The sequence below is a fragment of the Palaemon carinicauda genome, chromosome 8 (genome assembly GCF_036898095.1).
Source record: "Palaemon carinicauda isolate YSFRI2023 chromosome 8, ASM3689809v2, whole genome shotgun sequence".
Lineage (NCBI taxonomy): Eukaryota > Metazoa > Arthropoda > Malacostraca > Decapoda > Palaemonidae > Palaemon > Palaemon carinicauda.
Window position 1 is genome coordinate 162,220,819 of NC_090732.1, and position 18,351 is coordinate 162,239,169.

Below are 18,351 nucleotides of genomic sequence, written 5' to 3' on the forward strand. Positions count from 1 at the left end.
GGAATGAACAATCAAACTATAATATTTTTAGAAGTTACAACATTAAAATAGATCTTTCATATACATACATACATATACCAAGGCTCTTCCCCCAATTTTGGGGGGTAGCCGACATCAACAAATGAAACAAAACAAAAAGGGGACCACTACTCTCTACGTTCCTCCCAGCCTGACAAGGGACTTAACAGAGTTCAGCTGGTACTGCTAGGGTGCCACAGCCCACCCTCCCCCGTTATCCATCACAGATGAAGCTTCATAACGCTGAATCCCCTACTGCTGCTACCTCCGCAGTCATCTATGGCACCGGAGGAAGCAGCAGGGCCTACCGGAACTGCGTCACAATCGCTCGCCATTCATTCCTATTTCTAGCACGCTCTCTTGCCTCTCTCACATCTATCCTCCTATCACACAGAGCTTTCTTCACTCCATCCATCCACCCAAACCTTGGCCTTCCTCTTGTACTTCTCCCATCAACTCTTGCATTCATCACCTTCTTTAGAAGACAGCCATTTTCCATTCTCTCAACATGGCCAAACCACCTCAACACATTCATATCCACTCTAGCTGCTAACTCATTTCTTACACCTGTTCTCACCCTCACCACTTCGTTCCTAACTCTATCTACTCGAGATACACCAGCCATACTCCTTAGACACTTCATCTCAAACACATTCAATTTCTGTCTCTCCATCACTTTCATTCCCCACAATTCCGATCCATACATCACAGTTGGTACAATCACTTTCTCATATAGAACTCTCTTTACATTCATGACCAACCCTCTATTTTTTACTACTCCCTTAACTGCCCCCAACACTTTACATCCTTCATTCACTCTCTGACGTACATGTGCTTCCACTCCACCATTTGCTGCAACAACAGACCGCAAGTACTTAAACTGATCCACCTCCTCAAGTAACTCTCCATTCAACATGACATTCAACCTTGCACCACCTTCCCTTCTCGTACATCTCATAACCTTACTCTTACCCACATTAACTCTCAACTTTTTTCTCTCACACACCCTTCCAAATTCTGTCACTAGTCGGTCAAGCTTCTCTTCTGCAACCAGTACAGTATCATCCGCAAACAACAACCGATTCACCTCCCATTCATGGTCATTCTCGTCTACCAGTTTTAATCCTCGTCCAAGCACTCGAGCATTCACCTCTCTCACCACTCCATCAACATACAAGTTAAACAACCACGGCGACATCACACATCCCTGTCTCAGCCCCACTCTCACCGGAAACCAATCACTCACTTCATTTCCTATTCTAACACATGCTTTACTACCTTTGTAGAAACTTTTCACTGCTTGCAACAACCTTCCACCAACTCCAAATAACCTCATCACATTCCACATTGCTTCCCTATCAACTCTATCATATGCTTTCTCCAGATCCATAAACGCAACATACACCTCCTTACCTTTTGCTAAATATTTCTCGCATATCTGCCTAACTGTAAAAATCTGATTCATACAACCCCTACCTCTTCTAAAACCACCCTGTACTTCTAAGATTGCATTCTCTGTTTTATCCTTAATCCTATTAATCATTACTCTACCATACACTTTTCCAACTACACTCAACAAACTAATACCTCTTGAATTACAACACTCATCCACATCTCCCTTACCCTTATATAGTGGTACAATACATGCACAACGCCAATGTACTGGTACCCCAGACAACACAAAACACATATTAAACAATCTCACCAACCATTCAAGTACAGTCACACCCCCTTTCTTCAACATCTCAGCTCTCACACCATCCATACCAGATGCTTTTCCTACTCTCATTTCATCTAGTGCTCTCCTCACTTCCTCTATTGTAATCTCTCTGTCATTCTCATCTCCCATCACCGGCACCTCAACACCTGCAACAGCAATTATAACTGTCTCCCTATTATCCTCAACATTCAGTAAACTTTCAAAATATTCCGCCCACCTTTTCCTTGCCTCCTCTCCTTTTAACAACCTTCCATTTCCATCTTTCACTGTCTCTTCAATTCTTGAGCCAGCCTTCCTTACTCTCTTCACTTCTTTCCAAAACTACTTCTTATTCTCTTCATATGACTGACCCAATCCCTGACCCCACCTCAGGTCGGCTGCCCTCTTTGCCTCACGTACCTTGCGCTTTACTTCTACATTTTTCTCTATATTTTTCATACTTCTCTATACTATTACTCTGCAGCCATTCTTCAAAAGCCCTCTTTTTCTCTTCCACTTTTACCTTCACTCCTTCATTCCACCATTCACTGCCCTTCCTCATGCTGCCTCCAACAACTTTCTTGCCACACACATCACTTGCACTCCCAATAAAATTTTCTTTTACTAACTTCCACTTCTCCTCTAAATTACCAGTTTCTCTTACTCCCACTTCGTCATATGCCATTTTCAACCTTTCCTGATATTCACTTTTTACCCCCCGTTTTATTAGCTCTTCAACCCTCACTAGCTCCCTTTAACATTCACCTACTCTATTCCCCCACTCTTTTGCTAAAACTAATTTTCCTTCCACCAAAAAATTATCAAGACATACCGTTAGCCATACCGCTAAACATGTGCACGTCTTTCAATCTTCCAAACGTTCTTTTACTTATCAACACATAATCCATTAATGCCCTTTCTACCACTCTTCCATTTGCCACTCTTACCCATGTATACTTGTTTTTATCTTTCTTTTTGAAAAAGCTAGCACTTATTACCATCTCTTGTTCATATATATACTATAAAAACTTAAAAAAAAGAGAAAGAGAAACAAGATAGAATGGCATGTTTCAGTATAGCCTCAAGTAAGAGATTATAAGTAGGAGGAAAAATGTTATTTTTATTAATAAAATAAATTTTTGAATATACTTACCCGGTGATCATATAAGCTGCAGCTCTGCTGCCCGACAGAAAAACCTACGGTCAAAATACGCCAGCGATCGCTATGCAGGAGGGGGTGTACATCAACAGCGCCATCTGTCGAGCAGGTACTTAGTACTCCAAGTAAACAAAGAACCAATTTTCTCCTCGGTCCACTGGGTCTCTATTGGGGAGGAAGGGAGGGTCCTTTAATATATGATCACCGGGTAAGTATATTCAAAAATTTATTTTATTAATAAAAATAACATTTTTCAATATTAAACTTAGCCGGTGATCATATAAGCTGATTCACACCCAGGGGGGTGGGTAGAGACCAGCATTACATGTTTACATTATTATGAGCTAAGTATTTTGTATTTCATTTTAGCAGTTATTCAAAATAACAAACATAAAATCAATAAGTACCTGGTAAGGAAGTCGACTTGAACAATTACTCTGCCTTTTTAAGTACGTCTTCCTTACTGAGCCTCGCGATCCTCTTAGGATGCTGAGCGACTCCTAGGAGCTGAAGTATCAAGGGTTGCAACCCATACTAAAGGACCTCATCAAAACCTCTAATCTAGGCGCTTCTCAAGAAAAGAATTTGACCACCCGCCAAATCAACCAGGATGCGAAAGGCTTCTTAGCCTTCCGGACAACCCAAAAAACAACAATAAAAACATTTCAAGAGAAAGATTAAAAAGGTTATGGAATTAGGGGAATGTAGTAGTTGAGCCCTCACCCACTACTGCACTCGCTGCTACGAATGGTCCCAGGGTGTAGCAGTTCTCGTAAAGAGACTGGACATCTTTAAGATAAAAAGACGCGAACACTGACTTGCTTCTCCAATAGGTTGCGTCCATTATACTCTGCAGAGATCTGTTTTGTTTAAAGGCCACTGAAGTTGCAACAGCTCTAACTTCATGTGTCCTTACCTTCAGCAAAGCATGGTCTTCCTCATTCAGATGGGAATGAGCTTCTCGTATCAACAGTCTGATATAATAGGAAACTGCATTCTTTGACATAGGTAAAGAAGGTTTCTTAATAGCACACCATAAAGCTTCTGACTGTCCTCGTAAAGGTTTAGTTCGTCTTAAATAGAACTTAAGAGCTCTAACAGGGCATAAGACTCTTTCTATTTCATTTCCAACCAAATTAGAAAGGCTTGGAATATCGAACGATTTCGGCCAAGGACGAGAAGGTAGTTCATTTTTGGCTAGAAAACCAAGCTGTAAAGAACATGTAGCCGTTTCAGATGAAAATCCTATGTTCCTGCTGAAGGCGTGTATCTCACTGACTCTTTTAGCTGTTGCTAAGCAGACGAGGAAAAGAGTCTTTAAAGTGAGATCTTTAAAGGAGGCTGATTGTAGTGGCTCGAACCTTTCTGACATAAGGAATCTTAGTACCACGTCTAAATTCCAACCTGGTGTGGCCAAACGACGCTCCTTCGAGGTCTCAAAAGACTTAAGGAGGTCCTGTAGATCTTTGTTGTTGGAAAGATCTAAGCCTCTGTGACGGAAGACTGCTGCCAACATGCTTCTGTAACCTTTGATCGTGGGAGCTGAAAGCGATCTTTCCTTCCTCAGGTATAATAGGAAGTCAGCTATTTGGGTTACAGAGGTACTGGTTGAGGATACTGATACCGACTTGCACCAGCTTCGGAAGACTTCCCACTTCGACTGGTAGACTCTAAGAGTGGATGTCCTCCTTGCTCTAGCAATCGCCCTGGCTGCCTCCTTCGAAAAGCCTCTAGCTCTCGAGAGTCTTTCGATAGTCTGAAGGCAGTCAGACGAAGAGCGTGGAGGCTTGGGTGTACCTTCTTTACGTGTGGCTGACGTAGAAGGTCCACTCTTAGAGGAAGAGTTCTGGGAACGTCCACCAGCCATTGAAGTACCTCGGTGAACCATTCTCTCGCGGGCCAGAGGGGAGCAACCAACGTCAACCTTGTCCCTTCGTGAGAGGCGAACTTCTGCAGTACCTTGTTGACAATCTTGAACGGGGGGAATGCATAAAGATCTAGATGGGACCAATCCAGTAGAAAAGCATCTATATGAACTGCTGCTGGGTCCGGGATTGGCGAGCAATAATTTGGGAGCCTCTTGGTCATCGAGGTTGCAAAGAGATCTATGGTAGGTTGGCCCCATGTGGCCCATAGTCTCTTGCATACATTCTTGTGTAGGGTCCATTCTGTTGGGATGATTTGACCCTTCCGACTGAGGCGGTCCGCCATGACATTCATGTTGCCTTGAATGAACCTCGTTACTAGAGACAGGTTTAGATCTCTTGACCAGGTGAGGAGGTCCCTTGCGATCTCGTACAACGTCATAGAATGGGTCCCTCCTTGCTTGGAGATGTACGCCAAGGCCGTGGTGTTGTCTGAGTTCACCTCCACCACCTTGCCTAGAAGGAGGGACTTGAAGCTTTTCAAGGCCAGATGAACTGCCAGTAGCTCCTTGCAGTTGATATGTAACGTTCTTTGATCCGAGTTCCAAGTTCCCGAGCATTCCCGACCGTCTAATGTCGCACCCCAGCCCGTGTCCGATGCGTCCGAGAAGAGAACGTGGTTGGGGGTCTGAACAGCCAGGGGCAGACCCTCTCTGAGGTAGATGTTGTCCTTCCACCAAGTCAGTGATGACTTCATCTTCTCGGAAATGGGGATCGAAACCGCTTCTAGCGTCTTGTCCTTTCTCCAGTGAACAGCTAGGTGAAATTGAAGGGGACGGAGGTGCAGTCTCCCTAACGCAATGAACTGGTCCAGTGATGAAAGCGTCCCTATCAGACTCATCCACTGTCTGACTGAACATCGGTCCTTCTTTAGCATGTTCTGGATGCATCCTTGGGCTGAACTTATTCTGGGGGCCGACGGAAAAGCCCGAAAAGCTTGACTGTGAATCTCCATCCCTAAGTACACTATAGTTTGGGATGGGACCAGTTGGGACTTTTCCATATTGACCAGGAGACCCAGTTCCTTGGTCAGATCTAGAGTCCACTTTAGATTCTCCAGACAGCGACGACTGGACGAAGCTCTTAGAAGCCAGTCGTCCAAATAGAGGGAGGCTCTGATGTCTGCTAAATGCAGGAATTTGGCAATATTCCTCATCAGTTTCGTAAAGACAAGAGGCGCCGTGCTTAGGCCAAAGCACAGGGCTTGAAATTGGTAGACAACCTTCCCGTAAACGAACCTTAGAAAAGGTTGGGAATCTGGGTGGATGGGGACGTGAAAGTAAGCGTCCTTGAGGTCTAAAGAGACCATCCAGTCTTCCTTCCTGACCGCTGCTAGGACAGACTTTGTCGTCTCCATGGCGAACGTCTGCTTTGTGACAAAGACATTCAGAGCACTGACGTCTAGCACCGGTCTCCACCCTCCTGTCTTCTTTACCACTAAGAAAAGACGGTTGTAGAAGCCCGGGGATTGATGGTCCCGGACTTTGACTACCGCTCCCTTTTCTAGTAAGAGAGACACCTCTTGCTTCAAAGCTAGTCTCTTGTCCTCCTCTCTGTACCTGGGAGAGAGGTCGATGGGAGTCGTTGCTAGAGGGGGCTTGCGCAAGAACGGGATCTTGTACCCTTCTCTGAGCAACTTCACAGACTGTGCATCTGCGCCCCTGTTCTCCCAGGACTGCCAGTAGTTCTTGAGTCTGGCTTCCACTGCTGTCTGAAGAAGGTGGCAGTCAGACTCTGCCTTTAAAGGACTTGGTACCTTTCTTCTTACTCCCGCGTTTACCTTCGGCACGAGCACCTCCTCTGCTGGAGGCTCTGCCACGAAAGGGCGGAATAAATCTTGACGCTGGAGTATCCATCCTGGGTCTAGACACGGTAGGCAAAGGGGTGGCTTTGCGGGCAGATGACGCAACAAGGTCATGCGTGTCTTTTTGAATCAAGGAGGCAGCAATTTCCTTGATCAAATCCTCTGGGAAAAAGCACTTTGAGAGAGGGGCAAACATAAGTTCCGATCTCTGACATTGAGTTACTCCAGCTGACAAGAAGGAGCAAAGGTTTTCCCGTTTCTTGAGGACCCCGGAAACGAACGAAGCCGCAAGCTCACTGGAACCGTCCCGTATGGCCTTGTCCATGCAGGACATAATGAGCATGGAAGTTTCCTTGTCAGAAGGGGAGGTCTTCCTGCTCAACGCTCCCAAACACCAATCCAAAAAATTAAAAACCTCGAAGGCTCTGAACACTCCTTTCATCAGATGGTCTAAGTCTGAAGGAGTCCAACAAATCTTGGAGCGTCTCATGGCTAGCCTGCGGGGAGAGTCTACTAAACTTGAGAAGTCGCCCTGGGCAGAGGCAGGAACTCCCAAGCCGAGAACTTCTCCCGTGGCATACCAGACGCTCGATCTGGAAGCGAGTTTCGCAGGGGGAAACAAGAATGCTGTCTTCCCAAGGTGCTTTTTGGACTGCATCCAATCTCCCAACACTCTTAAAGCTCTCTTGGACGAGCGGGCGAGGACGAGCTTCGTAAAGGCAGGCGCGGATGACTGCGTGCCTAAAGCGAACTCAGATGGAGGAGAGCGTGGGGCTGCAGAAACAAACTGATCAGGATACATCTCCTTGAACAGTGCAAGAACTTTCCTAAAGTCCAAGGAGGGAGGCGTGGTCTTGGGTTCGTCGATGTCCGTGTGCGGGTCGTCAAGGTGTGCAGCGTCGTCATCATCAGAGAGTCCATCGTCTGAATACTGAGGAGGAAGCGGCAAAGGAGTAGGCATTGGCTGGTCAGCTGAGTCCGGCAGCACGGGTGCATGCGTGACTGCACTGGACGCAACGTCATGGAACTGTAGGCCAGTCTGTGAGCTGGCAACAACCATAGTAGCGTGGGGGCGCAAAGCGTCTACTCCTGACTGTCTAGTCTGCTGTGGGCGAGTAGTGGTAACCACAGAGGGTTGCGGAGGTTGACGCACCGCGTCAAAACAAAACAACTTAGGTTGTTGTTGTAACTCGCGAACGTCAACGGAGGGTTCCGTGCGTCGCTGAACGTCAACATGCGGCTGGCAGGGTACACTGCGCATGGGTGGCGGGACTCTCACAGCTGGAGTGCGGGAGAAGGTAGCCTCAGCGTCTACTGGACGCACAACCGTGGTTGGTTGTAGGCTAACGGGTGCAGCGTCAACCTTCTCCGCACGAAAGTCCTGCATTAAAGATGTTAACTGCATCTGCATGGTCTGCAGCAAAGACCACTTAGGGTCTACAGTAGCAGGTGCGGCAACAGACGGTGTTACTGCCTGTTGCGGTACCGCTTTGCCTCTCTTAGGAGGTGTGCAGTCATCGGAAGACTGCAGCGAGTCCGAACTGACCCAGTGGCTACAACTGGGCCGTTGGACTTGCGCGGAAGGGACCGACTTGCGTTTAAGAGGTCGTGAGACCTTGGTCCATTGTTTCTTCCGAGAAACATCTTCCGCAGACGAGGAATAAATGGGCTCTCTCGTCTTCTTGTGGGTGGGGCGATCTTGGCAAGATACGTCCGAAACCACGGAGGGAACGTCTGTCCGCTGATTAAAGCCTGTCGAACCCTTTGGTCGTACGACATTGCTTCTCCCCTGGGCTTGGGAGCTTGCAAGAGGTCCCGGACTGGGAGGACGACAGGCACGAACAGACGCACCCTCAAGCGCAACACTAACACTCACTTTGTCACTACCCACTGCACTCTTACCCTTCAACTCCTTGACGTCTGCCATGAGTTGGTTACGGTCACTCGCCAATGACTCGACTCTCTCACCCAGAGCCTGGATGGCACGCATCATATCTGCCATCGAAGGTTGTCGAGTGCTAGAAGGGAGATCAGGAGCAACCACTACAGGGGAAGGAATAGGTTGTGGGGCATGGGGAGAGGAAAAATCAACGGAGCGAGATGAACTTCTCCTGACTCTATCTCTCTCTAGCCTACGTGAATATTTCAGGAATTCGAGAAAATCGAATTCCGAAAGCCCAACGCATTCCTCACATCGATCTTCCAATTGACAGGTTTTACCCCGACAATTGGAACAAACGGTGTGCGGATCGATAGAGGCCTTCGGAAGACGCCTTGAACAGTCCCTAGCACTACACTTTCTGTATTTAGGGACTTGAGAAGGGTCAGCCATCTTGAATTAGTCAAAGGGGAATTCAAAATCTATCCAAGTCGTCAACAAATAATCCAAAATTCAATAAAAGAATGCAAGGAAGTATTGAAGATAACCTCTGCAAAGCGAAAGCTAATAACTAGAAATGTGTACTTCACCAAAATCTGTGAAAACCAATCCAGTAAGCAACAGCGAATTTAGTAGGTCTTGCCGGTGGCACGACAGAGAGAAAATTGATTCTTTGTTTACTTGGAGTACTAAGTACCTGCTCGACAGATGGCGCTGTTGATGTACACCCCCTCCTGCATAGCGATCGCTGGCGTATTTTGACCGTAGGTTTTTCTGTCGGGCAGCAGAGCTGCAGCTTATATGATCACCGGCTAAGTTTAATATTGAAAAAGATGTGTAATGTTAGCAGACTCATGTCTTAAGACCTGAACCACTAACATGTTTTTACCGAGTGCTTAGGAGGACCAGATATCCTCAACTTTGTGAGCTTGTCTGAGTTGGACCTCCAACCACTTAGCTTTTTCAGGTACCGTATAGGTACAATTAATGGTCTTAGGAAGCTAGAGAAAAACAGTGTTCTTTGATACTTTACTTTTTATCCCGCTGGTGTTAAGAAAAGTCTTAAAACAGTCCTGATAAGATCATCATTCTCATGTCCTCTGGACACCTCCTGAGAAGAGATGGAGGACTAAAACCTAGTACAGTACTATATAGTGAGCCTCTGGGTCTTGGCCACAAACTCAGGGACAAGCTAAGGAGATCTCCATTCATCAATTAGAATGAGTATTAATATACAAGATGCCAAAAGCTTATCAACCAGGTCTGCTTAAGCTAATGTTAGCAAAAATGTTATGCATTGTGTAAAGGTGAGCGCAGTATCAGGAGGGGCTCAGGGGCATCATATGTATACCAGTCACTTTGTGGTTAAGAACCTAGCCAACGATTGCTCGCACACGGCACGGCATTCAAGAGGTCCTGGGTGATCACCTGTTCTGGTTCCCAGTAACACGAGAACATAGGAACTTTCTGGTATGTGGACTAGCCACCAGAGGAGAGAACAGGCAACAGGTGATCTTGTTCCTGAGAGCTCATGGGAGCATCTCTCGTGGCCTCAGGGTCACAGGGAGAATGCTCACCCAGTGACCGATCTCACCCAGACTGAGGATCTTATTCTAGATCATGCTAACGTGAAGAAATGCCTCACCACGTAAAAGCAAGGAGATTGATAACTGGTTCTTCTCACCCCACCATGAGCCAATTTCTCTCCCTTCAAGGTTGTTCAGAAGGGCAGGGCCCTTCATCCTGACCAACATTGCGCTTGCTTGATTTGGAATGAGCATAAGTCAGTGTCGCAGTAGGTAGTACACCAGCCACCCGTTGAGATACTACTGCTAGAGAGTAATAATTGGGTCCTTTAACTGGCCAGACAGTACTACATTGGATCCCTCTCTCTGGTTACGGTCATTTTGTCTTTACCTACAGATACACTGAGTAGTCTGGCCTATTCTTACCACATTCTGCTTTGTCCTCATACACCTGACAACAATGAGATTACCAAACAATTCTTCTTCGCTCAATGGGTTAGCTACTGTAATGTAATTGTTCAGTGACTACTTTCCTCTTGGTATGGGTAGAAGAGATCCTTTAGCTATGGTAAGGAGCTCTTCTAGAAGGACACTCCAAAATCAACCATTGTTCTCTCGTCTTTGGTAGTACCATAACCTCTCTACCACGACCTTCAACTGTCTTGGATTAGAGTTCTCTTGCTTGGGAGTACACTCAGGCATGCTGTTCTACAGTACCTTATTTCTCTTCCTCTTCATTTTTAAGTTTTTATGGTTTATATATTTCAAGTTTTTATAGTTTATATATGAAGCATCTATTTTAATGCTGTTTCTGTTCTTGAAATATTTTATTTTGACTGTTTATTCTTCTCTTGCACTTTAAATTTTTTCCTTGTTTCCTTTCCTAACTGGGCTATTTTTCCCTGTTGGACCCCTTGGGCTTATAGCATCTTGCTTTTCCAACAAGGATTATTGCCTAGCTTGAAATAATAATAATAATAATGCCGAGACACATTTCCACTCTCTTGTCTAAGTGAAGAGGAACCGGTTCACATAATGCTGCATTCCAAACGACAGTGTGATGGTCGGTTCAGAACAAGACCGAGTACTGTAAAGCAACAGTGTAAAATACTGTACTGTGAACAGATACACATTCCCAGTTTGGGAGGAAATCATAAGGCATCTTACAAGACTCCTGTCAATAGGTCTTCATAGGCTTCTTTAATATTTTCTTCCTCCATGCATGCACTTCACCTTATGTCAGAATGTTATTCCCCCTCCTTTCCAAGACTGTCTCCCTCAAGAAATTCATGCAAATAACATACATATAGTGTAATCTAAATTCCTTTTAAATTTTTTCATATTAGTACATATCCATTTACAATTTTCATGGATTCTTTTTATAGTGCTCCCTCTGAAGCTCAAAAGAAATAAAAATCAACATTCTTACAGTTTGAATTTGCCAATCTGTGGCCCTAATTCCGCCCGGGAAATCCCTCCTTGGTCTTGGAACTGGCAGCGTCTTGACACCACCAAAGACGAGGCAAAGTAGCAGCAGTGTACAATCTTCTAACTAGCCTTCTTTGGAGCTGATGTTGTGGAAATCAATAACAATGTTCATAGGGAGAATGAGGCCATAAGGGCTTTTTCAAAAGCAACAGAAACACTTCGGTGCCACACCTTTCAGTGCCTCCGAGGGTAAAGCAGGGGTTGGGAAGATACAACAGGGGAAGCCTTAGGAGTCCTAGGGAAAAAAAAAAAAAAAAAAAAAAAAAAAAAAAAAAAAAAAAAAAAAAAAAAAAAAGTTCTCTTACTGATGGAGCATCAGCAATGCCCAAGGAAAACCTACTTCCTCTGGTTTACATTGTTGTTATACATCCACATACAGTGAGACGATGATTGCGAACAGTAATGCAACCCACAAAAGAACCATGGAAGAGGTGATTAATGGTAGGTTTGCACAAAAACCTATCACATATTTGCAACTTCATCCATAAGCAACTGCATATTCTTGTATTTTCATTTAATTTATCCAGGTTTAAGCCAAACTCATCAGCATGTAACCATACTTATCCATCTATTTTAAAGAGAAAGTAAAAGTTCAAAACAGCCAAAATCTCAGCTACAACAAGAATGTGTACTTCATGCAGCCAAATTCAAAAGTGAGTGTCTAGCCAAGAGATAAGTGGGTGGCGCTTACCCTCCACGACCACCTGCCGGCAGTTACAACTACCTCGTTAAATTCATAATGGTTGTTCCAGCTTCACTGAAGACATACTCCAATTAACAGACAGTATTTCGTATTCATGTAGGAACAAATCATTAATCTAAAATAAAAAGAAAAATCAATAAAAGGACATGTAATATCTCAAAATACTGCAGCACAATAAAAGTCATCCAAACCAGCAGAGAGCAAAGACAGTCTCCTTAAAATACAAAAAAATTGTCAAATGAACTCGGTTTGTACCTCCTCCTGAGCATGTCTATATTCTTTTTTCAGATTTTGTAGTTCATCTTTAATATAATCCTCTTGCACACGCAAATACTCAAGGTTTTGAAGTAATCTCTTGTATATATTATAGTCGTCTCTTGCTGACTCATCGCTAACCATAGTAAGACCTCCTACAGCTGGACCTTTCACATCTGCTGTCTCCTCCACCTGAAAAACACAAGAAAAAGTTTTCCAAATAATACGGTAATGTATCGTACTTACATATTGAAGTTAAGAGCGAACAAATATCAAGAACAAGACATAGTATAATCTAACCAACTGTATGTAACTTTGACAAAATTTATTATTGAGTAAAACAATACAATAAAAATAAATTTCCACCATTTTCAACGATAAAGTCACACCTCAATATTCGGGTTTGTGGATTCATTTATTCTCCATAAGTTTAATAGGGGCTGGGGCGTAATAACACGTATTGTTCGATTGAAATGTGGTTTATTTCTCACTCTAACTCCATTGCTTACATTTGGGAGGCTGATGGCGAGTTATGGCGTATGAGTTGCTTGAATTTGCTTTTGCCAGCTGTTTTTTGGTATGACAAACATTACCTACCGTTTTAACCAATTGCGAGCTTCTATTTATTCCTTCACAAGTTCCTGGATGTTGTTCTACACCAGCCCTTTTTTCCCACTCTCCCTTCAAGTTTCAGCTTCACCACCATGGCATAGACATCTCCAAGAGGGAAGCACTGTACAATTCATTTCTAAATTTAATGTAATTTCATTGTGTCGCCAATTATGATTAAAATGCCCTCCGTTCAGTGTATAGTTATTGTTGCTCATGTGAAAGTAGAAAATATTCCCGAAATAATGACCCATGGGGCTTGCGAACGCAGCTCAACATGTACCGCTTGCCAGAACAGAGGAGCAGTGATATAATGTTAACTTCGTGAGTGCAGTAAGCCACAAAGGAGCAAAAACCATTAGAAGGACATGAAGTGAATCATAGATAATTATTATACTTTATATTTTTCCAACTAATTATCTTGTTTAATATGCATTTCTGACCATTATTATTACTGTACTGTAAATTACTAATTTTGGGGCATTTTCTCACCTAAAAAAAACCCGGATTCACACTGAGGTTACCCATAATTGTCTTTATATAAAGGGGTCCAAAAACTCAAACGGGTGGTTTGCCCAAACAATCATGGTCAGAAATGCATAAAACCAAAGATAGCAAATAGGAAAACTATATGGTTCATGTACTTGGTTGAAAATCAAAGTATCATATATTTACCAATCTTATCTCAGATTTTCTTACATATTTCTATTCTACGATAATATGAATTCATTTTGTATAAATTGTGCCTAGTAATTATTTAATTTAAGTACCCAAAAATTTTGTGAAATTCTGACTAATGTTTTACCCCCCCCACCAAAAAAAAAAATACCTGTACTTTTCTCGTTTCAGATTATGACCTATATGGGTCTGACCCACTTACTGGCTGTCACAAATTGTTCCCTAGCACTTCAACCACTAAAAGAATAAAAACTGATGCACAAATAAAGTTTTCATCATTTTTTTTCCAATACAAGCCAGAGTAGAGCTCGACCCCGCCACACCTAAATAGGTTAGTAAAATAGCGAAACCTATCCAGGGTTAAGTATGGGGGTGTTTGTAGTAATCCAGGTATAGCCATGAAGAATTCCCTAAAAAAAAAGGGATGGAAAACTCTAGAGGTCTATTGATCTACTAAGGCTTTCGTGTTTTGAACGTTTTTGATGATGTCTGGCAGAAAATCAGGTTTATTTTTTTATGGTAACGGCTACATCTACCCCTAAGGGTATATGTATGATGACGGCCGTGCTCCATAACTCCCTTGTTTTCATTACTATCACTAAGAATGCTGCAGTCTAATGGGGGTATTAGCCACTGTTAGGTACGTAGGCAAGGACAAGGATTGTAGGTTAGGTTAGGTGGTGTTAAATATCTGCAGGAGGTCCTATCGCTCGTTATACAAAAGTACCAACTACAAAGTTTCACCAATTTGCACTTAACACTAAATAAAACAAAGGGGGTGCATGTATGATAGCAGCCACCTGTATGTATGATGCCAGAATACTAAGAATACGGCAGTGTAAGGGAAGTTGCAGGGGGGCATTAGGGCCCCCTTAGGTAAGGGGGTTAAGGATATGGGTTGCAGGGTACGTAGGGGGGGGGGGGTTTAGGAACCGACTTCTGATATACAAAGGCTCCAAAACAAATATAATTGTTATTTCATGGTGTTTCGAACATGTTTGATGACGATAACTGGCGGGCTTCAATTAGTAATGGTAATCATCCGTCCTTAACTCAATACATATGAGTTTCCAGTCACCAAAAATGTTCAAATCACCACAAAATTCACTTTCAACCAGACATATTTTCTCCTTAACGATTATTGTATATTTCTATAATCCAATAGAAGAATCTTGGCCCAATAACATGGCACGCTATAATATGCAGTTTAAGGTGGGGTCTAACCTGTAGTTTAGGTTTTATGAGAAAACTACTACCATACACTGAAAATACACTTCTTTCCAAATAAAATGGCCTTTCGCTAATTTTATTTTGATTATATTCCAGTAATTTTGGATATATAGCACATGAGATTTCTTGAGGTCGGCGGCTAGACAAAGCTTTTCCTACCATCAAAATCATTCGGGTTAGGTTAATTTCACGAAATTCCAGCACTCAGTCTGGTCTGAATAACATCCATAATCAACTAAGAGTCCTTTTTAAGACATATATGTAAAAATATTACCTTTTCGGTCGCTACGCTTATTCCTATTTCTTCCATGACTGATGAACAACTTTTGACGAGTCACAAACTTTCGACTTCTCACTCATATAAACAATGGCAACACATCTTTGTAAAACAATGTCAAATTGGCTCTACATCTTTTGAAAAAGATATATCTGATAAAATTATATCTTGGAATTCATTATCATATATAAATATAATTTTAAAGATGTCCTTTGATATAAATAACTATAACAAATGCAAAACTTGAATATAAAAAAAAAACTTCCTTAATTTACTATATGAAGCATAAAATTTGCCTTTTATCACCTTTCTATTTGTAGGTTATGACATAGCTCACTGTTTTCTCAAACTTTTTGCAATAGTTCCTAAACCATACATCCTTAAATATCTTCAAGTTTTCAATTTTTTTTTGTTAATCGAAAAGAATGTATAAAGATAGGTTGTTGAAAAGACAGAATAATTCTGATAAGAGTTTTATGATGATATAGGACATGAGGCTTTTGTCTTGCAGTGGGTTAGAAACGTATACATTTGTTGTTTTACACACACACACACACACACACACACACACATATATATATATATATATATATATATATATATATATATATATATATATATATATATATATATATATATATATATATATATATATATATATATATATATATAAAATCACCATCATCTGTTGCTAATCCATTGCAAGACAAAGGTTTCAGACGTCCTTCCACTTGCCTTTGTTTATGGTCTTTCTATGTCAGTCTAAACCTGCAATTTTATCTTAGTTCGTCAATCAATCGCCTTCTCATCTTTCCCCTGCTTCTTTGCAATCTCTAGGCACCCATTCTGTTATTCTTAATGTCCATCTATTATCTGTTATTCTTAAATTATGCCCACGTCCATTTCTTTTTCTTACGTTAGAACATTCTCTACTTTTTGTTTGCACACGTATCCAAGTTGCTCTTTTTCTTTCTCTAAGTGTTAATTCCATTGCTCTTTGAGTTAAACTAGCTTATGTTCTAAGGCTTTACATTTCTGATGCATAAGTTAATACTGGGAGGAACATCTGATTAAAAAAATTTTCTCTTTAGAGAAAGTGGCATTTTACATTTCATAATCTCATATTGTTTACCAAAAGTTTTCTCTTTCTCATGCTTATCCTTCTTTTACTTTTGGTCTCATATCCTGAGGGAACACTTACCGTTTGTATTAAGTACGTAAATTCATTAACAATATAGGTTTGTCCATAACCCTTGTGAGTTGTCTCTCTGCATTTTCACCATCTTGGTTTTATTAATTCATTTTTAGTCCTACATTTCTACATTCTTTATTAAAATCTTTTATTATATTTTGCAATTCCTCCCATGGTTTGCTAAAAAGAGCTGTCATCTGTAGATCTTAAGTTGTTAAGGCATTTCCCATTAATGTTAATTTCAACATGTTTAAAAACAACCTCTAGGCATGCTTTGAATAATTTAGGAGAGATGGGGTCTCCCTATCTAACTCCTTTCTCAATTGAGATTTTCCCACTAAATGTGGTTTTAGGGTTGCTGTACTTACCGTATAGATAACCTATCTTCAAGTGTTTTAACATAAAATTCAACTATTCCTTGTCTTTGAAGGGCTTTCGTTACTGCTGAAGTTTTGACAGAATCAAAAGCTTTCTCAGTCAATAAATGGCATATATAGTGGTTTGCACACTATGTTGATTTTTTCACTAGCTGGTTAATTACATGGATATGGTAAGTTGTTGAATACCGGCTTTTAACGCTTGCCTGCTCTCTTGGATGATTAAAGTCAAGCTGTCTTTCTAGAAGTGCGTGAAAAAAGTTAATTTTTTCACAAAAAAAAAAGAAAATATTCAAAACTACGTTCTACTTATGAAAAATTATTTGGGCCGACAATGTTTATGAATAAAGAGAATCGGGTATCTATAGTGGTTTGTGAAGCCTTTGGAATTACAAAGGGACTCTTATGGGATGAATATTTTGCTACTCTGTTTTGAATTGTAATATTTTATCTAAAAAAAAAAAAATAAACTTTATTTTCTTGAACTAACAAAAAAAAAATAATATCCAGAATGGGGGTACAAAATATGTTAATTCTACAACGAAAGACTTACTGAATGGTAGCCTGTACATTTTGAATCAAATTGGATGAAAATTCTAGGGTGTAAACCCTTTGAAACAAACCTTCCCCCTCCCCCCCCCAAAAAAAAATGGTTTCTGGGGAAAGTGTTTAACTTTAAAGATATAGATACAGTAACTGACTTCAGGAAATCTTACCTGAATGAAACACAAATTTTGACACAATCTTTCTTCCTATACAGACTGCACATTGAATTATAATATTTGCAGTACAGTATTGACATAATGTATTTTTATTACTATTATTATCATTATCATTAGAAGCTAAGCTATAATCCCATTTGGAAAAGCAAGATGCTATAAGCCCAAGTACTCCAACAGGGAAGAATAGGCCAGTGAGGAAAGGGAACAGGGAAATAAATAAACTAGAATAGCAATTAATAATAAAAAATAAATAATTTCAAGAATAATAACATTAACTTGGATCTTTCACATATAAACTATAAACACTTCCAAAAAAAGAGGAAGAGAAAGAGGAAGAGGAAGAGATAACAGCCTGCTTAAGTGTACCCTTAAGCAGGAGAACTCTAATCCAAGACAGTGGAAGGCCATGGTACAGAGGCTATAACACTACTCAAGAATGGAGAACAATGGTTTGATTTTGGAGTGTCCTCTCAGTACACATCTCTCTCACAAATCTTGATATAATTTATTTGGCCTTTGCCAGAACATCTCTCAAGCTATTAATGCACATATATATATATATATATATATATATATATATATATATATATATATATATATATATATATATATATATATATATATATATACATATATATATACATACAGAGAGAGAGAGAGAGAGAGAGAGAGAGAGAGAGAGAGAGAGAGAGAGAGAGAGAGAGAGAGAGAGAGAGAGAGAGAGAGAGCAAGGACCTTCACAAACAAACTCTCCAGCTAGGGAAGTCAGCCTCCGCAGGCTTTGGACCACGGTCCGGAATACCTGGGACA

General features: G+C 41.5%; 1 protein-coding gene across 1 annotated transcript in view; it reads right to left on the reverse strand.

Annotated features, from left to right (window-relative positions):
- The window catches only part of LOC137646075 (26S proteasome regulatory subunit 6B-like), a 33,740-nt gene extending 18,339 nt beyond the window's left edge, over positions 1–15,401 (reverse strand). Inside the window, exons 1-2 of the mRNA XM_068379242.1 lie at positions 15,248–15,401; positions 12,457–12,648 (exon numbers count right to left, since the gene is read on the reverse strand). Of these exons, the coding sequence (XP_068235343.1) occupies positions 12,457–12,648; positions 15,248–15,283 (228 nt within the window). The 5' untranslated portion in view covers positions 15,284–15,401. The remainder of the gene's footprint in view (positions 1–12,456; positions 12,649–15,247) is intronic.
- Positions 15,402–18,351: the final 2,950 nt, after the last annotated feature.